At 28.7% G+C, this 22,876-nt stretch overlaps 4 protein-coding genes across 5 annotated transcripts; 1 reads left to right on the top strand and 3 right to left on the bottom strand.

The window, feature by feature from the left end:
- Nucleotides 1-336: 336 nt before the first annotated feature.
- LOC123291084 (proton-coupled folate transporter-like) lies at nucleotides 337-4,612 on the bottom strand. The gene is made up of 9 exons (XM_044871537.1): nucleotides 4,567-4,612; nucleotides 4,084-4,317; nucleotides 3,853-4,027; nucleotides 3,582-3,770; nucleotides 2,188-2,475; nucleotides 1,527-1,766; nucleotides 763-846; nucleotides 547-703; nucleotides 337-487 (listed from the first exon to the last, which is right to left on the bottom strand). Exons 2-9 carry the CDS (start codon nucleotides 4,309-4,311, stop codon nucleotides 385-387), a joined length of 1,464 nt encoding a protein of 487 aa, XP_044727472.1. The 5' UTR covers nucleotides 4,312-4,317; nucleotides 4,567-4,612; the 3' UTR covers nucleotides 337-384.
- A 1,096-nt stretch (nucleotides 4,613-5,708) lies between these two features.
- On the bottom strand, nucleotides 5,709-11,802 carry LOC123303547 (solute carrier family 46 member 3-like). The gene is made up of 8 exons (XM_044886293.1): nucleotides 11,584-11,802; nucleotides 10,401-10,575; nucleotides 10,149-10,337; nucleotides 8,563-8,838; nucleotides 8,098-8,337; nucleotides 6,324-6,407; nucleotides 6,102-6,258; nucleotides 5,709-5,823 (listed from the first exon to the last, which is right to left on the bottom strand). The coding sequence occupies exons 1-8, from the start codon at nucleotides 11,800-11,802 to the stop codon at nucleotides 5,709-5,711; spliced, it is 1,455 nt and encodes a 484-aa protein (XP_044742228.1).
- A 5,401-nt stretch (nucleotides 11,803-17,203) lies between these two features.
- Nucleotides 17,204-20,770, bottom strand: LOC123291086 (protein-S-isoprenylcysteine O-methyltransferase). 2 transcript variants are annotated; one of them, XM_044871540.1, is made up of 5 exons: nucleotides 20,468-20,770; nucleotides 20,135-20,396; nucleotides 19,947-20,056; nucleotides 18,772-18,879; nucleotides 17,204-18,710 (listed from the first exon to the last, which is right to left on the bottom strand). In XM_044871540.1, the coding sequence occupies exons 1-5, from the start codon at nucleotides 20,669-20,671 to the stop codon at nucleotides 18,528-18,530; spliced, it is 867 nt and encodes a 288-aa protein (XP_044727475.1). In that variant the 5' UTR covers nucleotides 20,672-20,770; the 3' UTR covers nucleotides 17,204-18,527. The 2 variants fall into 2 exon arrangements, with proteins under 2 accessions (XP_044727475.1, XP_044727476.1); XM_044871541.1 differs by having other exon boundaries at nucleotides 20,477-20,770.
- A 1,066-nt stretch (nucleotides 20,771-21,836) lies between these two features.
- LOC123291090 (putative peptidyl-tRNA hydrolase PTRHD1) lies at nucleotides 21,837-22,853 on the top strand. The gene is made up of 2 exons (XM_044871544.1): nucleotides 21,837-22,200; nucleotides 22,673-22,853. Exons 1-2 carry the CDS (start codon nucleotides 22,012-22,014, stop codon nucleotides 22,844-22,846), a joined length of 363 nt encoding a protein of 120 aa, XP_044727479.1. The 5' UTR covers nucleotides 21,837-22,011; the 3' UTR covers nucleotides 22,847-22,853.
- The last annotated feature ends 23 nt before the right edge of the window (nucleotides 22,854-22,876 follow it).

The raw sequence follows: 22,876 nt of genomic DNA, 5'->3' as shown, positions 1-22,876 counted from the left end.
AATTTTCACTGAAAAAATTATTGACATATTAAAATATTTAGTTTTTGTGTCAATATTGTACAAAATAAATAGTGATAAATTGTACTACATCTGAACGGACCTAATATTATTGGTTAAATTAATATGTTAAATTTCATTATATATATTATATTTGATTAATTTCACTAAAAGATTTGTGCAAGAAAATTTAGCTATAAATTTTCATATACTCAGTCAATATCCATACCTACACAATGTTTATGACGTGAATTTTCAAAGTGTTTTAATAACTGTTTGGGGAAAAGTTCAGAAGAATAAAAGAAACGTGTTTTTTTTTCTAAGAAATATTTTCTGCGTCTTTTATTAAAAAATAACAATTTGTACTAATAACTAATTACAAAAATTTTACGTTCTCACATTATCACTTGAACTTTCGATACAACAGACTTGAGATTCATTTACTTCTTCATGTATTAACATCGCATTATCTGTTCTTAGGTGAATGAATCTAAAAATATATAAAATTGTTTATGTTGGGTAGAAAATAATATGTTAATTTAAACTTACAAAATAGAAATAAAAACAAATATTTGTGTTGCAATGGTTAACCAGAATATTCCTTGAGGGTAGGTTGAAATAGTTGCATTATAAACTTGTGTGTACAATACCCCGGAAATAAATGGTGCAGCATTTTCAGCAACGGATAAAATGGACATAACCCGACCTAAATGTATGAAAAAAGTATAAGTAAATAATAAATAGAAATTAAATGTTACCATTCACCTCTTTCAGGCATAGAAACAATTTTGGACGTCATAGATCGTAATGCTGGGGCAACAATTGGTCCTAAGGATGATATTACTGCACCTAAAAATCCAATATTAAGATTTATTTAACATTTAAAATTGTATTCAATGATTGGGAACGTATGTGAATGTTTCTTTGTACTGTAAACAAAACGTTTGTACAAATAGGGTAGCAAGTAAGACTTTTCTTATGTGATATGAATATACATGGGCTGATGCCTATGCTACAACAATAAAGAATAAAATTGTAAGTTTACACTAGTATTCATTTTAATGCAGTATAAACGGGTGCGAATGTATTAATTAATTTCATATCTTATCTGGTAACCTAATATTCTTTACGAGATATATACATATTTTTTGTAATCAAATACTTCTATCACGCTCTAAAATTAAACTTTCAGTAATAGGGATAACAAAAAATTAAAACTGTTTATATTATTAACGCAACAACCAAAAATATTTGAAGCAATAAACACCATGGTCTTATTCAGTTTAAAAACAGTATGGTTCCCACTCTGTAAATTTAGCACCCGTTATACTTTTTTTTTTCTGTGCTAAGAAAATAAATAATTTATAGGGGAGCTTAAAAAGCGGCTGCTGTCACAATAAAAAACAGAACGTGCTTTTAATCATGCTGACTTATGCTTTATTGATGATATTTTCGAAGACTATTTTTGTGAGAATTTAAATTCACAACATTCAAATATTTCCCCAATTTTCTTAAAATTAGCTACATACCTAGATAATACAACCAATTTGTATGACCAAAAATAAAAATGATACGACATAACATATGTGAAAATGATCCAAACATTATAATAATTGTATCTCGTAAACCCAGAACTTTATTCATAATCGGAGCTGCAATTAGCATTGTAAGTACATAAAAACAACTTTGAAATGTGCGAAAATTACTGTATTTATTATCACTCCAGTTTGATTCTTTTGTAAAAAAAAGATACGTATATTCTTTTTCATCTAAAAAAGTAAGGTAAGTTTACATAAAACTATTCATCTCAATAGTTTTAACTAATAAACATAATTTAATTGAACTTTTAATTATTTTTCGATGAAATCAACTATTCTCTAGACATTTTCAATTAAATTAAAAATGTTGTGAAGATGGAATGAATTTTTTATCCAAAGTATTTAGTTCCCAATAATTTTGATGAAATTTTATGATGCCAATTCTGATGGGTTTCGAGAAATGTGAGGGAGGGAGTATAGATTTAAATAATTTTTTCGAAATCTATCTAGTCAATTGAATGAGAAAAGTGATTAAAAAACACATTGGATAGAATGAAATTTCAAATCCAATTTAACTCATTCTTTGTTCTTTGAAGCCATCAGAATGGATATCAGATAGACAAATACCTTTATAACGAAATTCATTATTTACCTCTTTGAAACGTATAAAACATCATAACTATTATAATAAGGATTAAATACATTCGGCGATTTTCTGGCCGCCACTTTGTAATGCTTCTGTAAGTTTTAACAACATGGTCTTTATCAAAAAAGTCAACAAACACATTTACTTTTGCTTCGCACATTGTTTGTTGCCTATCTGTTGTTGTCCATTTTAAAATCCAAAATGCATATAAAATTGCAATCATTACTAGTGAAGCATTTATCCCAAATAAAATACTGTAGGAACGATTTGTAACATCTGAGAATAAATAACGTCCTAAAAAAATTAAAACAGACATGTTTGACTGTAGTAAAACTGAACAGTATATAGATGGTGGGTCATTTTAATATATTATAATGGCTAATAGCTCGTTTTGTAGTTAACTAATCAAAAAATAATTTGAACAAAAGTTGCTGAGTTTGATAGGGGACATCAGATTTGATTCAGTTTAATAGCCAATATAGATCCTAAACGGTAAGATATAGAATAACACTTTGAATTAGAAAGTTGATCCTCGTAAAAAAACTAACAATATTTTTGTTTAAAACATTTTTTCGAAAAACGTTACTTTTAGAGGAAATGCGACTTAAGAACATTATTGCATTTAATCGAAAGAAAAAACGCTTTAAGTTTATCGATAATTGTAGGTCAAAGTCATGGACACAGGCGAATGTCCTCTATTGCCCTTGACAACTTTTGGCTAAAGCCATTTTCCGTACTTAGCGTGTTTTCTTCCGATTAAATGAAATAATGCCGTATTTTTAAGTCGCATTTCCTCCGAAAGTTAACGATTTTCGAAAAAAAAGCTTAGATGAAAAATATTAGTTTTTGAGGATTAATTTTCAAATTTACAGTTTTATTCTATCTCTTACTGTTTAGGATCTAAATTGGCTATTAAAGAAACCCGAAGGGTCCAATCTGATGTCAGAACATGATGTGGTTACCATCAACTTCACCAACTTTTGTTTAAATCATTTTTTAATTGGTTAACTACAAAAAGAGCTAATATCAATTATAAATTAAAATGACCCACGCTGTATACCGTAGTCAGATTGTAATTTCTCCCGGCTTATCATGTATTTCTCTTTCAAGAAAAGCTGAGTTCGGGTGGTTCGTGGATAACCGGATTACAATGTAACTACGGCATTCATGATAAATTGATTTTTCATTGACGCTTGACCTGGACAACAAATAATATAGAAAATGAGGTCTAATATTGGCAGTTGTATTTTTAGGTGGAAATTTTTTTGATTTGATGCTCGTGCAAAGGGGTATAGCGTTCTTTTATTATAATTTACTCTAGAAATTAAGAGATCGGATGATATTCGACGTCCAAATTAAACGTAAATGAAATTTGCCTTTAGCCAATATATCCAATTTACCTAGTGCAATTCCAGATGGCATTGTGCTTAAGTAGCAAATGTCAAGAATAGTTATTCTTAAAGTACGTTTTTCAGTTTGGGTAACATCTGATAAATAACTTAATCCCGCTGCGAAGATTGTTACATCTATACCTGTTATAGTACTTGGTAAAGTAGCAGTATATATTACGTAGTTCAATGGCCATGTTGCTGTAATAATTTCATATATTTTATTAACTCAAAACCTAGAATTATTATTGAAAAGAAATAAGAAGAAATTAAAACATCTTACGTTGTAAAGAATTAACAATTATCATACACGAGTAAAATAATTTTCCACATAAACCAATTATTAGTGGCAATTTACGTCCACGACGATCAGACCAAGCTCCAATAAACAGAGCTAGTATTATTGGAATGATATGTCCTAATAGATTGTTCCATTGATGGAATGTAGAAACGGTTACCTTAAAATTAATAAACATTTAATAAGTTTCTAAATTAATATCAATTAAAAACTTACTTGAACTTGATCGCTAAAATTTTTATTTTCTGGCTTATGTATATTGTTACAAATAGTTTCATTGAAATTATGATCGACTCGGCATGCTTTATTTACAAAAAATGATTGTTCAACCACTGTTGTTATCATAAATGCTAGCATATAGAGTGTTATTACAGGTTCTACTGTAATCTGCTTCCAAAAATTCCACCAGTTGGTGGAATCTTCTATGGTTAACGGTGGTTTCATTTTTATCTGAAACAATTTTACCGCCAAAAATTATATAGTGAAAAACCAAGTAAAAAATTAAAATTCCTATATCGTTTACTAAACCAATAGTTGTCTTTATCTGTAGAATTCATAAAAAATGGAAACGTGCGGCAATTATACGTAATTAGTGGATATAAAATTTATTTACTGAGATGATTAGATTATTGGTAATGAATTAAAATCAAGGCTAAAATAATTTTACTTATGAATATTTTCATATGACAACAAACTTACGTAATGATCAAGTGCATTTTTTAAATTGAAATCACATGTTCTAATAACGGTGTTCAAAAAAATCAATATACTTTTGTATTTTGTTATTCTTTAACTATACTTAAAATTTAATACTCACTCAAATCTCAATATAATTAATTAACCTTTCAAAACAAATTTTTTATTAATTATAACCACGTTTCAATTAAAAAGCATTTTTTTAAAATGTGTTGATTATTCAAATAAATTGCATATTCCGCTTTTTTTAGTACATTTCCAATAAATACAATAGGTACTTTAATACAATACTTTCAAAATTGATCATAAAAAATTAGTTTAAAATATTACATCATATAATATCCAGTGCACGGTGTTTTGTCCTAAGCTTAAACAATATTGCAGATAATATTTACAGGTGTTTGTACATATATTAAGGATTATAAATGATAGATAAACTAATTTAAATTTAAAAAAATGTATATATGGAGATTGGAGAGGATATTTTTGTTGAAAATATTTATTTGACCATTGAACTGTAGATATTGTGGATATGAATGAAATAATTATCAATAACAAACGATTAAAATAATTTATTATAACATAAATATATAGGCGATACGTATATAGACAATAATGAAAAAAAAATGAATTTTTGTTGACGAGAATTGAAATTCAAATAACAAATTAAGTTGAGTGAGTTTTTTGAGTGTTACAAATCAATATCTCGAGATAAGCTTTATCCACCAAAAATTTCAGTATTAAAATTATAACAATATATCAAACTCATAGCGCATACCACAGAAAAAAAAACTGTTAGTTAGAAAGTTATTCCTTATGAAAAAGCTTTTTTTATTATAGTTATTTTTGCGAAAACTGAATAGTCTCAAAGTTTTCTTTTTTTATCAGGTGTGACTCTGAGTTGATTTTTAATTGATGCTGAATATTAAGTTTAAATTTCAGATCGTCGTAATGATGTTTTCCTTTGAACAGAATAACTTTCTACCCTTATTTTTATTTTTTATTTTGTAATACTTCGTAAAAACTCAGTGTACTAAAAACTAAGTGTATTCAGTGTACAATACTCGGATTCAGTATTGTATTTTTTTAAATCTGTTTTTTTGAACAAGAATAAATAATATTAAAGAAATATATAATTAACTTATTTATGCCGGTTCCAATAATTTAATATTTTCGGTTGGTTTGACATCTGCAGTATTATTTTTCTCAATTGGTTCTTGATATATAAATTTATCTTTTGGTACTGTCAACTCAATTGCACTAAAATAAAAATTATTTTATTTATAATTATATTTATTTACGGAATAACTTCTGCACCAACTCTCGAACTTGTGTACAAACACACTTCGTATATACGTAGAAAAAAAAATAGTTTCGACGTGCATACTCACAAAGAATAGATTTCTTTCCTATCACATCACATTTAAAAATTAAAATTTCGCAGCGTTATTACAAAGTAACAATTTTTTATTAAGTTTTAAATAATGTACTGTAGTACGTTTATTTGAAAGTTGGCGTCTTCGTAAATGTATACTCACAGTGTAATTCCAAAAATAATAAGTTGACTTGCAATTGTAATCAAAAAGAAAGCTCCAGGAAACCATTCGAACGTGTAATTGTAAGTTTGGGAATAGATTATACCAGAATATAAAGGTACCGAATTATCTGCTACAGAAATTAAAGAAAATACTAATCCTGGAAGTGTAAAAAAAATATTAAAACGAACAGGTCAACGTAATATTGTTGAATTTACTTAATACCTCTTTCATTTGCCGTTATTAGTTTAGAAATCATAGAACGTATAACTGGTGCAACACAAGGCCCAAAACTTCCAAACAAAGTACCTTAAAAAAAATTAAAAAATTAATATAATAAATTCAAAAAAACGATATATATTTTTAGCATAGTATTTATGCAAGTGTATAATGGCATAAACAGGCAATATGTCATTATATGCTTTGGGCATAGATCTTCTAATTATCAAGTATAACCATTATCATCTAATATGGAGGGTAGACTACCCTCAGGGCTGGATTAATCAAGTCGAGGCCCCTAGGTAACACAATTCTCGGGGCCTCTTTTCAGCCGTTTGAAGATCATCAGCTCTAAGCGAAAGTTGACCTTTTTCAACACATACATTTCAATCGCCATTATCGAGAATAAACAGTTCTGATACATTTACGGACGAAGATGTAATGTAACGCATCCAAAATCCAAACACAAAAAATTTTCAGCCTGTTCGGATTATTGTGACATTCGGATTATAGTATGTATATATTTTAAAAGATGTTTATTGAAATTAAATAGGTTTTTATAATTGAAAGTGAATTGAAATGATTAGAGAAATGCACAAAATGGCAGAACGATGCACAGTGAAAGCGACGGCGCATACGTGTAGCACGCAAACTGAATGAACACTGAGTGGCGCTTCGATACTCTATGAGACAGCGGCATGCGTGAGTGGTGGGCTCGTTCGGATTATCGAGACCCTGCTTCTCAATTAAATTTTCTCTCTATGAAACATTTCCAATTTCTTTTGAGCGCATCCAGGGCCTTTAGACAATAGCCTACTCTGCCTAATGATTAATCCGGCCTTGATTAACCTCCATACAATTTAGGAATATACGGTTGTAATTAACTGATTCGGAGTATAAATTATACACGCACTCAAATCAGTGATACAAATTAACGTTATATTGATAATCTCACCCATCAACGTTTTCAACTTCCCCGGCAATTATAAATGTTGCATAATATTTAAACGTACCCAAAGAGCGAAACTAGTATAATTTTGTTAAAGCTGTTATGTACAAATTTTAAACATTCTTTGAAACGAATGCGTGAAACTTAATTTTTTTAAGAATCCTTCTAAATATTCATTAGTGGAAAAGTGGTTTTCGAGATAAGAATGAAATTTGGATATGTTATAGGTATTCATATTCTACCTGCTTTTATTTTTCAAAAATCCTGTTAATTTTCCCTATTTTCACACCCAGGCTCAGTCGAATGAGAAAAATTTCTATAATCCCAAGGCAGATAAAAATACCCCATTAAAATGAGGAAAGAAAAATTGCAAAATTTTCTTTTGTTTGAGTGAAGTATTCCCAAACGAAACTACGCTCAAACGAAAAAAGTAAGAAAAATGAAAATTGAGAAAATTAACAAGATTTTCGAAAAATAAAAGTACTCAGCGCAGGTAGAATATGAACCTATAACATATCCAAATTTCAAATCAATAGAGTAAAGTGTACAATCGCAGTGCTTGAAATTCAATTGTAAGTTTGTAACTTGAACCATTCATGTCTGGAAAACCGCTTTTCTTTATAAATTTTTTTTCATCAATGAATATTTAAGAGGATTCTTAAAAAAATTATAAAGTTTTACGCTATAATCAAAAAATGTTTCACGCCAATCGAAAATTTGTTCATAACAGCCTTAAGGGAATGAAATTTGGAGGAATTGTATTTTTGCAATTATGTGGTGGTATTAATTATTAAGTAAATTGTTAATTTCTAGTTTTAATAAATATCTTACCTATATAAAATAATAAATCTGTTTCAACAAACATGAATATAAATCTAGATATCACAACTGAAAAAACTCCTATGATTATTAAAATTGAATCTCGCCATTTAAAATTGCGTATAATAAATGGTACACCATACAGTAACATAAATACATGTAATGTTGATCGAAATGCTAGAAAGTAACTGAAATCGTTATAATCCCAATCCAATTTTCTCATAAAAAATAAGTAAATATAATTTCTTTCGTCTGAAATTTTTATAAAATAATTTAGTATCTGATACAATCACATAAAGTATCCGTTAATGATTGCATTTAGCGAAAACGAGTGATTCATGGTGCACGGTAGCGATTTAAGTGGTAGCTCAAAAAAGCAAAAAAGTCAACTAGTTAATATTCAGTGGTCGTTATTGTACTCACAAGTACTCTTTTTCGTTAAACACAGCCAATAACCGCGTTATTAAACATAGGTACCTCGTTGAAATCTGTAACACATTACTATTATCATGAATGGCAGCAACCAAACTCTTCCTTTTCGTTTTGTGAAACATTTAAATGCGGCTACTGCATGCTTTTTATTAAAGAATTCACAAATAGAATTCAAATTAAGTTGAAAACGTGTTTGGTTTTCCGTCGTACAGCATTTTAACACTAATACTGAATATATAATTGAAATAGCCAACAATGCTGCATTTATGGAAAATAACTTTGCATACGATTTTCCCAATACATTTGTAAATAAATAACGACCTGTCAAGACATTATGATACTATTAAAAATAGCTAAGGAATCAGTTTCTAGTAAGAAAAAGTGTTAATTCATGATTGTTTTACGACTCACTTGTAAACAGACATCGAACCATGAGTGCTTTGAGGGAACGTAAAAAATACTTGTACTACTAGTAGTATAGGTAGCTCCAATCAAATTAGATTAAATTTCATATGATTTATTGAAGTTTTGATTTATTTCGGAAAAATATACGATTTTTCATGTTAAACTTGTTCTTTATTTAAATATATAAAAAAAGAAACTGGCTGGCTGACAGACTGATCGATCAATGTACATCTAAAACCGCTGAGTCTAGAAGCCTGAAGAAATCGTTGATTTTTCTAAAATTACCTATTTTTCCGCTCACATGAAACTTTTAATTCTACAATTAAAAGGATAAAACTTGACATGGGTGGCATTGCTACGTCCCAAATTTCAGTAAAGGACCTCACACAAATTATATGTAATCTGCATTTCGGTCAAACTTTTTCAAATTTTGGGGAATGATAGTTTAAGTCATTCTGAATAAAAGTTCCCATAGTCACAAGTCATGAAAATGACAGGATTTCAAGTTATTGCTAAATTAAAATTGGAAAATGTTCTCATTTATATAAAAAAAAATTATTGTAATTTAATTGTCACAAATCATATACGTCTGTAGGTATGTATAGCTGAAAATATTTAACACTGCTTCTTCTTTGAATTTCGTAACATATTCTTCAAAAAAAACAACACCCTTACATTAAAAAACACACGTATGCATGTAGTTATACATATCTGTATATGTATTTGCCTTCACACACATAAGCATATATTATACAAACAAGTACTATTTAATTTAGCTATAACATGAAATCCTGCCATTTTCATGACTTGTGACCATGGGAACTTTTCTTAAGGATGACTTAAACTATCATTTGCCGAAATTTGAAAAAGTTTGACCGAAATGCAGATTACATCTTATTTGTGCGAGGTCCTTTCACATAATTTGATGGAAGTTATACAGTTGAATATCGCGACATTGTAGCATGCAAATAAATTGGAAATTAGTAAGTAGTATTTATGAATTTCATCAAATAATAAAAAACGAAATTGATGCACACCTCCGATTATTTTCGTCTTGATTATAATAAGTGAATGAAAATAATTAGCTTATCTTAATATAAGAACGATCTTTGCGAGATAAGATATGATTTGATTGATTGATTACATTGAAATTATGAAAATCGTTGAATTGACTAAACAAACGAGGTATGGTTTAAAAAATAAAATATAGTTTTATGTATTTTTACCTATTGCAATTCCAATAGGCATTGTGCTCAGGTAACATCCATCTAAAACTGATATACGAAATGTTCGATTTTTTTTAGTTGTAATATCTGTTAAATAACTATATGCTGAGGAAAAAATGGCCGCATCTGCGCCTGTTAATGCCATTGGCAATACTGCTGTGTATATTACATATTTTAATGGCCATGTTGCTAGAAGTAAAATTATTTATATTATATGTTGCTATTAATAATTTCGTGAAAAGCGAAACTTACGTTGTAATGCATTTATAATAATCATAAATGAGTAAAAAAATTTTCCACAAAGGCCCAATATTAAAGGAAATTTGCGTCCATATTTATCAGACCAACTTCCAAGAAATAATACTAAAATCATTGGTATAATATTTGTTGCTAAACTGTCCCATTGCAAGTAATTTGATACTGTTACCTAAAGGAAATTAAAAAAATCAATATTTTTTAGCCACTTTAGGATACATTTTGAAGCAAGCCATAAGAGAGATATCAAGAATTATTAATAATAGTGGCGAATCACTCACGGATGAATTTATTCGGATTCGAATAGTCCGGATGCACTAGCGTCAAAGATGATAAAATTTAGGACAGTGAAGAACTAAATACGGTACAATAATAGATGTACGCTGAATTTTTAGCCATTTTTAACTAGTGGTCAGTTAATTAACTTAGCACCCATCTCAGCTAAATGCAGCCAATATTTATTAAATTTTATAGATTCAACAAAGGTAAGCAAAATTTAGAATCGAGATACAATATATTGCATCATGTTCCGACTAGTTTAGGGCTTGGCAGCACCATAGGACCAGGCGACTAATGAATTATAAGAAGAGAAATAATCATAGGAAGCTATATTGGCCGGGAGTCCAAAGAGGAAGAAATAATGTATTATCCGTTGTGCTGATGCCGCCTCTGGATATAGTCATCGTTCTTATATTTTGATACAAAGTATTTAAGCGAACTGGGAGAAATAGACATCGAAATGATAATGAGACTTTAATAGATAATCCGACTTTATTTCGACAAATCAAGATTCGTTTTGCGTTCCATTCTGTTTCTATTTGTCTTCATAGGCGTCGCATTACATCTCTGTAAATGACATTTACATGATAGTAAATATTATTTGCGCAGACTTTAGTAGTGTTAAGATAATAGGCCTTTTCATCATGTCATAAGCACAAGTGCAGAGTTTATTTTTTCGTACTGACAGCAATAAGTAGGACTAAGATAGAAGATATTTGTTATTCATTTTATCACATTGGTTATAAATCATTTAGTACCAAACAAATGTGAATCGTGATTTTAAAATGAAAAGCCCTATTCGTCAACACGATTTGGATCATGTTAAAATGTAACAAGTACGAAGCACTGTTGTGATATTAATATAAATAATAATAATAATAAAAACTAAATTAGCACAAACCTGTACTACATGCGAATAATTTTCAAACTTCTTATCATATAAATGGTCACATATATTTTGACTAAAACCGTGATTTGAAATACAGGCCTTATGAACAAAAAATGCCTGTTCGAATACAGTAGTTAACATGAACGCTAACATATACAGTGAAATAGATATTTCAACTGAAATTTTTGTATACCATTTTGATGGAAGATTTTGATTTGTTGTATTTGACATTGCAACAATTAGAATAATTTTAAAATAGTTTATATAGATTTTTTTCTCATATTTATTAATCAATACTGTAAAAACATTTTTTAATCTTATCTTTAATAATACATTTTATTGTATTCTTACTATAAATTAAGTAGTTAAGTTTATATACAGCGTTATTCATACACTTTTATACAGTTATCTTAAATAATTATCCCTTGTTGAGTCATTATATAGTTTAGGAGCTTTGCGAATAGTTCCTTGCCACTAACCAGGGTAGGTACTGATACTGAAGTCCACCAAACTAAAGTAATTTTTATCTGTTCCCGAAATAGTTTCCAAATGTGTGGATTTAAATATCATGATTCTGATTTGTTTTCACGCAGAATCAGTAAAATGTACTAATGTTAAACAGGAGAGTTATCTTTACAGCGGCATAGACATTTTATTCACTCAAATTGAGTAGCCTTTCCGAAACACATAGACTTTTTATAAATAATGGAAAATTTTAGAAGCTCTTGTCTGCAGGCGATCATAAGATTGTTGTCTTGCAAAACTTTTTATTTTCTAATTTTACACTAAAAAGTGGCGGATCTATTTAAGAGCTTTTTTGGAGGCAAATCCCAGTGGATACAAAAGGACCTCAGTCTCCATTGAATGTCCTACAGTTGCTGTTTATATATACAAACACTAAGTCATATTATATAAATAAAATATTTTATTGTGCTATTTTTTTACTATACCGTATACCTACATCAATATAGAATATTTTGCAAAATGGCAATTGGTGTAGTAATTAAGCAGACTCATTACCCCAGGGATCTACAAAATAAACGATCCGCCAATGAACAAGAACAAATTACTTGCGAGAGAAAAACTACTTGTATATCAAATGAAGTATATCATCGAATTAAGACTTTTATCCCAGATCCCTAAACGCATAGATTTTATTGTCAATATGAAAATATTTTGGTTTTCACCAAACCAACCCATCAATATTTTAAATATTGACAATTCAACACTCTATATTAACATATTATATTGATGGTGTGAAAGCCACTTAAATGATTGAAATGAGGATAAGAGTTTTACATAATTCCAACCATGAAGACACTTCAAGGTTTCGGCTGGAGTGATTTTGAGCTGCCGCTTAATGGACAATACAAAACGCATACTTAAACCGTTTAGGTACACATGTTATACAGTAAAATTAGAAATTGAAATCACGTCAGTTTTTGTTCATTTTTTTTATATTCTCGGAGACATGGGGGGAGGGGGAACTTGTGGAGTAAATCGATGCCACCAGCTCGCTTTTATGATGCGTGATTGTACCGTTTTAAAGTTATATAGAACGATTATTTGGTATACAGAGCACTATGTTTGTGAAGAATGATAGCGACTTGAAGAACCCTGTAAATAAAATCATTCTTTGGGCTAAATTTTAGTTACTTAAATAGTCATTAATAATAGGTATTGTAAATATTTAAAATTGTAGGTTGAATAAATAGTGTTTTTCATCTTTTGTTTGTAATATCACTACATAGTATAAAACAGTCGCTTCCCGCTGTCTGCCTGTTCCTATGTATGCTTAGATCTTTAAAACTACGCAACGGATTTTGATGCGGATTTTTTTAATGGAAAGAGTGATACAGGGGGAATGTTTATATGTATGTAAGAGGTTTCTTATGTAATGTCGTAAATAAACACATTTTTGTATATAAAGACATTCTGTAGTATATTTAGTATCAGTATTGCACCGGTGCTAATCCGGGGCGGGTCACTAGTATCCAATATTTTATGTTTGTCGTAGATAAATTTAATTATTTTCATAATTAAATGGTAGAAAGTATTCCAACCATTTTAATGCATTTTTAGTACATTATACAACAAGTTGACAATTACACGCGATGGTGAAATTTTAGTTAACACGGACGATATGGGTGCTTTTACCGTTCAAGTGGGTAAACGATAACCAGAAAAAAAAGTTGTACACACTATGTTTTAACGAATTGTTCCACTTTCTTTTGATTATAACATTCGGTGAATTAGCGTGTGTTGTCCTTTTTGGGAGCTCGCAATTTTAATAGCAATATAAATCTATGTACTCTAATAAACTTGACAACGGCGTCAATTAGCGAAACCTAGCATAACCATGAACCACAGCCAACTATTAATGGCAGTGTAGTAAAGTTATTAAAAAATAACCAGTCAAATAATATGATTACAATGTTACTACAAATCAAGTTCTTCGCAAAAATGTTAGAGCAACAAAACTGTTGAAAAGGGCAGAACAACGACTATTGGTCCAGCCAGTATCTTATAATATTGAAGCTACCTTTGGCCCCTTTAGGTGATTACAAAAATATATATAAATTATATGTTTAAATTTAATTAGGAAAGAGCAATAGGTTAAAAAAAATTTAATATAGTACAATAATAACAGGGTCTTTTCAGTGCCGGTACACTAAAAAGTCTAAAATAAACCATATAATTAAAAAAATAAAAAATCCGACCGTGCTAAATAAAAACTGAAAAGAAAGAAACAAGTCCAGTAGTTAATATATAGCGACTTATATGACAGTCGGGGCTCATTAAAATTTTGACCAGTTCAAATATTCTCAATAATGGGCCCCGGCGGTTAAAGTCGCTATGTAAACTACTGGACTTGTTTCTTTTCAGATTTTATTTTTTACCTACGAATCAAAAACAAATATATTTGCATCTTAAACTAGTAGAACAAAGCTCTACATGTATAGAATCATGGAATGATTAAATTTTTTCCCAAGTTTATCAACACAATTGATCGATTATGCAACTTTGCCTTTGCCTGTAGGTAACAGACAGGGACAAATGTAGTTGATGACGTACTCAACGTAGGAGCTATTTTAGTCTAGACAGAAAGTGATTATTGCAGATTGTGGTTTGTTTTTCATATTTGAATCTTAACTTATTTGAATCTGTACTTATTTTGAAATATTTTCATGTATTTGAATCAATTTTAATCTTGAGTAAAATCCTCTTCACTAGGAAACTTTTTAGAGATGGTCGACGCTGCGCCATATGTAATTCTAGCTTAAAATCTATACAGTAGTAATAAAACCATATTAATTAATAAATTTTACTGATTCTAGCGTGACAGTGTAGTGTTCCGATTTTGAAATAAATTTATCCACAAAAAAATATATCATATAGTTGAAATTAATCGGGCACTAACATTAAAAATCCAAGGTAAATATTACATTCTGCAAGTATTCCCATCTGTAGCTCCTCGATTATTATAAATTTTTTAATCGTTACAATAGAACCAATTGTAAGCATGCTTACTTTGTATTATTAATTATTATCTGTGACATTAATAGTACAGTAACAGATGTTACAAAAATCAGCTAATTAAGGAAAATGAAATATACCGTTTACTTTTTGCTCAAATCTAGTGGAATTTGTTTCTTAGGCGTCAAATATCATTCGTAAACCATGAGTTAGTTGCGCAAATGTTTCAACTTGTTAATAAACAATTGTTAATTAAATGAAACGTCCACGTAAAAGTTCACTTATATAAAATTAATAAATGGCCAACTAGTATTACGTATATGTTATACATGTATAAGAGTTTGTCGATTATTTAACAAACACCTAGCCATGGAAAACACAATCTTATCTACAACACAATCAATATAGTCAACTTTTACATGAACGTTTCATTTAATTAACAATTAATTATTAATAAATAAAATCATTTGTGCTACTACTTCATGGTTTACGAACGATATTTGACACATAAGATACACATTCTACCCCGTTTTATCAAAAAGGAATCGTTTATTGCATTTTCCTTAATCTGTTACATCTTTTACTGAACTATAATATTATACACTTATTTATTCTAGACTTATATTAAAAATAGATAACCCGATCAGTCAAAAAAGGGATCAATCTCGGAATCTAATGAATTAAGCTAAATATTTGTACAAACCTTTACTTTAATAGTACAAATGTTGCCTCAAAAGTCACATGTGGTCAAATGTCAGCGTCGTTAGATATTCAAGGAAAAAGGTCACAAAAATCAGTTTTTTGATATTATCTCGTTCCCTCCCCTTCAATTGTGTTTATATATATTATAAAAGTTGTAGAGGATAAAATTCTCTACAAATTTTGATAATATGTGACTTTTGAAACAACATTTGTACTATCGAAATAAAGGTTCGTGCAAATATTAAGCTTATTTCGTTAGATTCCGAGGTGAAACCCTAAGATGATTGGACTAATAGACTAATAAAATGGCTTTAATAAATTTTGATCATAGTAACATCAGTATTTTTCTTTAAGATTGGCGACTACACGCAAAGAGGATTTCATAATAGACAGAAGGCATTTTTATATTTAATATTAGGTCTGTGTATATAAAAATCATTAAAATTTGCCAATAATCATGGTCGTGGCACCTCTTACCTATAAACAATTAGTTATCTATTGATGTATTACACATATGCCACAACAATGCGAATGGTCGCTCTTGATTGTCCAACAAGCTTCCCCCCCCCCTTAGAAAATAATATTATTAAAACACTATGAAAACGATAACAACAATTATGACTATTCAAATGTTGAGGCTTCAAATAATCATACATCCTTGTTAGAAAAAATTATATTCATTTTTTAAAATATCAAATATACAATTAATAAACTGTTAATTACAAAAACAAAATAAAAGCAAATAATTTATAAAAGTCTTGTTGTTAAAATGATTTACAAATAATAAGTGCTTGTTTATTAACAGTGAATGAATTATTTCAAATAATACGAAAAAAGTTATTAGAATAATATTAAGTCATTAATAATCTATCACAGCATATACAATTTGAAAAAAAATTATTATTTAATCGCATTTTCTCCAATGGATGTTATTTAAAATTATGGTATTTAAATAAGAGGATATTTTTTATTACGTTCCAATTTGAATTTAAAAGATATAATATGCTATAGCACGATATTCAATTGGTTCGTTTTCGTAGCAATCGGGTGTACATATTATGAAGTAAAGAAGAATAAGTAATTACTTGTTAATTGTAATTTATAATTTTATACATAAATAAATATAAACTTTTTTTTCATACAATTTTTTTCTTATCTAACCACTCAACAAGTCGCTGGAAGCAATTTTTAAATCATCCTCTGTGCTACATACCTAAAATTCGACAAATTTTTTAATGCAGTCCGACCCGTACTGTGGCTAGTTAAATTAGCATTTAAAAGAAAACTTTGAAAATATTGATGATAAACTTATTTTTAAAATGTAAGTATAATCCGAAGACAAATATTTAAGTGTGATTAAAACACTCGTGTTTCTAGAATATAAAAATATATGTTTTCTAAAACGTTGATTTTTAAAAACAATTAATTTTTTTTAAATACGTTTTGCAATGACAATTAAATTTTAAATTCCAAAACAACAAATTTTTCAATTTGTTTAATTGATCGACAGTAATGTTTTAATGCGATTTTTGGAAATTATTATGGACTGATGGATAATAGTTAGAATAGATTAACTCATTTAAACACAGTTAAGGTTTCCCACTACTATATTTTATCGATGGTTAAGATACGCACATAATGTTATTTGTTTACTTTTCAATTTGTCGCTTCAAAACTAATGCCATTAAAGATAATTTTCGTTGAGCAAATATTATTCTGTTTATTCTTCTTCTCGTTAAAATAATTTAAATAAAACTAATTTCAGAATTTACTTTTTATTCTTACATATTTTGAAATATACTAAGTATGATAGAGTCGGAAAATTAAGGAGTGTATGATCGTTCTTAAAACTTTTTTCACATTAAATAGAAGTTAAAAATTGACTCTAAAATGTATCTTAGGTTAGAGTGACTATTCTGTGTATCGAAAAAGGGTTGGATATATTCTTATTAAAGGGATTTGTAGTTTTGCGCACAGGTAATAGCTACTTAGTATAAGGGAGATACCTTTATTAAAATCCAGCGCATGCAGTAAAATTTAATTTTTTAGTTATGTAAATTCAAAACAAATAAATAATTATAAAATTTAAGTTTTATTGAAATAACACAAAAGGTGATTGAATTTACATATAAAACTAAAGGATTCACTATTGATTCCTGATATTCACTTTAGTCTAATATTATTATAATAATATAATAATAATTTTATAATATTGATCAACTTTTCGGTCATCGGATTTAGGGTAATGTATTCATTCGGTTTTGAAGCAGCTATAAACAAAAATAATCTCCCATTTAGTCATTTTATACAGAAATGATATCGAAGAACGATTACCGCGTACCCATTTATGTTTCCATATATAAGAATAACTAAAATTATTTAATAGCGTTTTTAATGTCTATGTAAAATTTAAGAATGTGATTGTTATAACAACTACAGAGAAAGTGGTAGAAAACTAACTCGATTGGCTAGAGATTTGCGTATTGATTTTCGGAGGACGAATACTTTTTTAATATTCGATTAATTTCAATATACTTTCTCATTTTATTTGAACACACGGTGGTAAAAATAATTGCTTATCAACGTTTATTACGAACGGAAAATATTCTGTCTTTGTGCTTTCAAAACATAATTTACTGTGAAAATGTAGTTTAAACGACAGGGAAAAACAAAAATGTATGAAATAAACCTGTTTAGATTACGCAATAATAATATCCAACTATTTAGAATACAAAATGCTTAGAGGATAATTGAAATTAGAATTTCAATACTCATTTTTACAATTGTAATCGATACCCTTTTATAAATGGTAATCCAGTTGGAACTTTCTGTTGATATTCGTAGTACTGTTCGCCGAAAAAATTCAATAACATTATTTCTTCATATAAAACACGTTCAGAGAAAAATTTCCAGCTTGCTATTGCATATGCAACTATACAAATTGGATTTAATAGAATTATCTAAAACAAATTAAAATCGATTAAATATTTTTAATAAATTATTATTAAATGAATTTCTTACCTGTGTTCCAATTGACCAATAAAACCAACCGACATAACTTGGATGTCTACAAAATTTATATACACCATGTTTGACTAGTACGTGATTTTCAGACTTCGTGCTTTGAACCTAAATTTAAATAAAAAAAAATTGTTTTTGGTCCGTTGTGATAGAAAAAGGTATTATTTTCAAATAGCTTTCCAAATAAGTTAGGTATTTTTTTTAAATCCACATTTTATTCAAAACAAGGAATTGCGACACTTTTTTTTGTAATAGGTTAGTCTCTTGTTTAGAGATAATTTGAGAACATCGCCGTGTTTGAAATAAATGCTAGAGATAAAATATGAACATCGCCATAAAAAACGAGTTCATAAACAGATAAATAATATAAATTCTATTAATTTTCAAGACTTAGGAAAGTTAACATATACAATTATACTAATTTATTAATTATATCGAGCATTATTTTGAAAATAGATAAACAATCCGAAACGATCGTCAACATTTTATAAATTTTAAATAAATAATTTATAAAAAATATTAGTGGTTGTTATTGCTAAATAATAAGTAAATAGTATTATACTAATTGTCAAAACTTCGACTTTCTGAGATTAGTGATAAACTTCCAACGCATAAAGTATTTTTAATTTCCTTTTTATTGTAATGGATTATGTATTAATATACACAGCTCTTTTTTAGAGATACCACTGAGAAGTAACTCATTCTTTGCTTTTTTCTAGGTTTAAAAATCGGAGGCAACATTTTTGAACTCTAGCATCATTGTTCTCTACCAAAAATAGTATTCAATGAAATCTGAGATATAATTTCTTCTAAATAATGTACAACGCGAGTAATAAAATCATTTTGAAATAAAAATGTCGATTAAGAAATTTTATCATTTGTAGAAGGTTGTACTGAAGTAGAAATAATTTCCTTTGTTATAGATTATCTCTGGCATCGCCAATAAAACTTTTTAATTGAATTACAATTTATTTTTGTTTCGGGCAGACAATAATAAAATGGATAAAGTTATACGTAGGATAATTGTGTAATTCACTTTAATACATTTTTGAAATTCTGTCAGAAACGTATCAGATAGTGAAAAGACTTAAAATCAACACTTTCTAGTTGTTCAGGATGGTTTAATTTACTCACTATTTTCGGTCGAATTATTTAAATAAGGAAAAATTACTTACTACGTGATGAAAATTTGATTCAGCAGTAATCATAGCTAGTTTTCTTAAAATTTCCCCTCCAATACAGATACATAATCCTATTAAAGAAATCCACTCAAATTGTTTGAGCTCTGAAAAGAAAATCAAATGTTTAAAGTTATATAACAAAGATTGCCGAAATGTATACCATAGAAAATATTATGTATTACCAGGAAAGAAGTGATATTCTATAAAAAATTCAATCCATGAACTTATCGCTGCTACAGCATATTCAAGACTATGATTTATCACAAATGAATCAACTGTTAAGGATTTTGGGTTGATTAATGCAATCGCTATAAATTCTGAGAAATGAAATAAAGACATTACGCATATGTAAATGCCAAACGTTCTTATGCCCGGGCCACAAAGCACCCATACAAATACGCCCATTGCAAAAACATATCCCAGAAATGTAGCACGAACTGCAATCTAAAACACAGAAAATTAAGTGCTCTACAAAATTATCCTTAAAACAATTTTGGATTGTATGTTTGATTTACTTTTGATACCTGATATGGTTCATTTTTGATAATCAGTCTAAGTGTGAGATTAATGACTATGTAGTATAAGAGTGGGCCCCAAAACATTGCGCCCCAAACTTCTGGAACATAATCGTAAATAACATTTGGTAAATATAATAAGGATACCAAACATGATGATCCTATAAAACACCATAATGCTAATTTGCCGTTATAACATAACATTCTAATATAAATATGGTTTTATGTACAATAAAAATTTCATAATAAATAAACAATTATTTTTTTATAAAGTTCATTATTTAAATATTTGAAAAGTTTGGTTATACGAATGTCAAAAATATTTAATTTTTATTAGGTAGATGGCTCTTGTGTAGCCAGCTGTAAGTCACAGACATATACTGAATGTAGATTGGTAATCAAGTAATACAAATTTTTTATATCTAAAACAAAGAATATATCGGTAAAATTTACTGATATAGTCTCTGATCTAAAAGCACAAATCAGAATAAACTCCATTTAATAAATTCCCAAGTATTTTAATCACTCATTGAGTTATAAATTCCCAAGTACTTTAAGCACTCAATGAGCAGGTATTTTATAAAATAACAAAATTCAATATTAATATAATAAAGTACATCATAAAATAGCAGCTTATTACGCCAACAAACGAGGAAAAAAAGACGGCTCCTAAATTTTGATCTACAGCACCGATTTCAATGAAAATCTGGAATTAAGCTATGTTCATCCTCTAGATCAAAAGTTATATGATGCGAATTAGTGCTTTTTCCCAGAGGGTGAAAAAATGATGAATTTACCACGGGAGCTAAAATTAATGCTTGCCACTTTTCAATTTTCTTTTTTGAAAAATCGTCGAATTTACCTTCATCTGAAGGTTATGGTTAGGTTATATTGGTTGTCCACGAAGAACACACTTAGGCCATTGAGACCATTATGCTACCATATATGTCTTTTACCACCTTTTCCGCTGATAATTTCTTTTATCAGCTCTTCAATTATTTTGAGAGGCTAAGTGCATCTTTTTCGTGTATATACCATGCACTACACCAGTCAATCACAACTATTCATTAAATTAATTTTTGTTGTGACGGCTGAAATCGAACCCGCTAGGGCGCTACATTAGGCATATCGCGAACGGAATTGAATGAATATAAAATAAATAATAAATATCTACCTACCGTCAAATTTGTAAGTCGATTGGAGTTATAAAATTTCTCCAATCTTTATTTTATATTTATTCTACATTTATTCAATACGTCTATGAAAAAATCTAATTTTCCAGTACATTTTTCTTAAAAAACAAAAATTTTACTTCATTGGTCAGCAGTTTTCTTAAAACAAAGCTTTTAAACCTTTATTAAATTCTTTAGATATCTTAATTCGACCTAAGAGTCTAATTTCCGGAAAGTCAAATGATTTTATAACTAAGGTTATGTTCTCTAATTGATTGTCGTGTGTTATTTTGATTGTTTACTTTACAAACTTCATTTTAATATTAATTTAATCATAAGTAATCACTATATCAATTTGTCAAATCAATTAAAATGGCAAATACTATTGTTCAATATGTTATTGTTCGAGGGGACCTAATACGAACGTTAAATTGGCCGGTTGGAGCAGTCTTAGCACAAGCGTGTCATGCTGTTACAGCAGCGGTTCATTTATTTTACACAGATGAAATAGTTCAAACGTATTTAAGTGATTTAGATAATATGCATAAGATAATTTTAGAAGTAATTAATTTTCGCAGATCTAGCGTTCGTTCGTTTTAAGCCAGTATGTAGCCAATCAAGCTTCGCCATTTCACTTACTTACTTCACTAACGTGTATTTAACATTGGTTGTGTTTACTGTTTAGTTGAGGAGAGCGCTCGGTTAATTTACTAAGTGCCATCCCTATATGATAATTCATTTTAAAGATATATTTTTGCTCAGTATGACTGATTTCGCTTGGGTGCGGCTATATAACTGCGGCAGTATAATTTAAAAAATGATTATTTTCTGTTTCGGACAGATGTCAATCAAGTAAAAATATATCATATATCTTCTATTTTTATATTAAATTTTCTTTAGTTGAATAGTTGTTTGACAACTGTCCGAAACAAAAGCAAATCAATGAAAAGGCTTATTATCAACGACTGCATACTAGTATCAATAAAGGAACGCAATTTTCGTTAATGTACTTTAACATTATTATAATTTTCAGGCGCCTGATGAAGCAAGTTTAAACACTTTACATGAAAAATTAAAAGAAAATTCTATTGAACATAAATTGTGGATTGAACAACCAGAAAATATACCGACATGTTTAGCAGTCAAGCCTTATCACAAAGACCAAGTTCAAAAATATTTCAAAAAATTTAAATTATTAAAAACTTAATTAATTACATGGCATTTTTATTAAATAAAA

This window comes from Chrysoperla carnea, chromosome 1 (genome assembly GCF_905475395.1).
Source record: "Chrysoperla carnea chromosome 1, inChrCarn1.1, whole genome shotgun sequence".
Taxonomy (NCBI): domain Eukaryota; kingdom Metazoa; phylum Arthropoda; class Insecta; order Neuroptera; family Chrysopidae; genus Chrysoperla; species Chrysoperla carnea.
This window is presented reverse-complemented; position numbering and strand designations above follow the sequence as displayed.

Bases quoted from the DNA above. Each gene is read 5' to 3' on its own strand.
- LOC123291086 (XM_044871540.1), bottom strand. From the start codon at position 20,671: ATGTTATGTTATAACGGCAAATTAGCATTATGGTGTTTTATAGGATCA. The intron at 20,057-20,134 runs GTAATACATAAT...TTTTCTTTTCAG, and splicing joins AGAATATCACTTCTTTCCTG to AGCTCAAACAATTTGAGTGG. The intron at 18,880-19,946 runs GTAAGTAATTTT...ATTTAAATTTAG, and splicing joins AATCAAATTTTCATCACGTA to GTTCAAAGCACGAAGTCTGA.
- LOC123303547 (XM_044886293.1), bottom strand. From the start codon at position 11,802: ATGTCAAATACAACAAATCAAAATCTTCCATCAAAATGGTATACAAAA. The intron at 10,576-11,583 runs GTTTGTGCTAAT...AATTTCCTTTAG, and splicing joins ATTATTCGCATGTAGTACAG to GTAACAGTATCAAATTACTT. The intron at 6,408-8,097 runs GTAAGATATTTA...ATTTTTTTTAAG, and splicing joins AGATTTATTATTTTATATAG to GTACTTTGTTTGGAAGTTTT.
- LOC123291090 (XM_044871544.1), top strand. From the start codon at position 22,012: ATGGCAAATACTATTGTTCAATATGTTATTGTTCGAGGGGACCTAATA. The intron at 22,201-22,672 runs GTAATTAATTTT...TATAATTTTCAG, and splicing joins TGCATAAGATAATTTTAGAA to GCGCCTGATGAAGCAAGTTT.
- LOC123291084 (XM_044871537.1), bottom strand. From the start codon at position 4,311: ATGAAACCACCGTTAACCATAGAAGATTCCACCAACTGGTGGAATTTT. The intron at 847-1,526 runs GTATGTAGCTAA...TTGGATTTTTAG, and splicing joins AAATTGGTTGTATTATCTAG to GTGCAGTAATATCATCCTTA. The intron at 488-546 runs GTAAGTTTAAAT...ATATATTTTTAG, and splicing joins TTTGTTTTTATTTCTATTTT to ATTCATTCACCTAAGAACAG.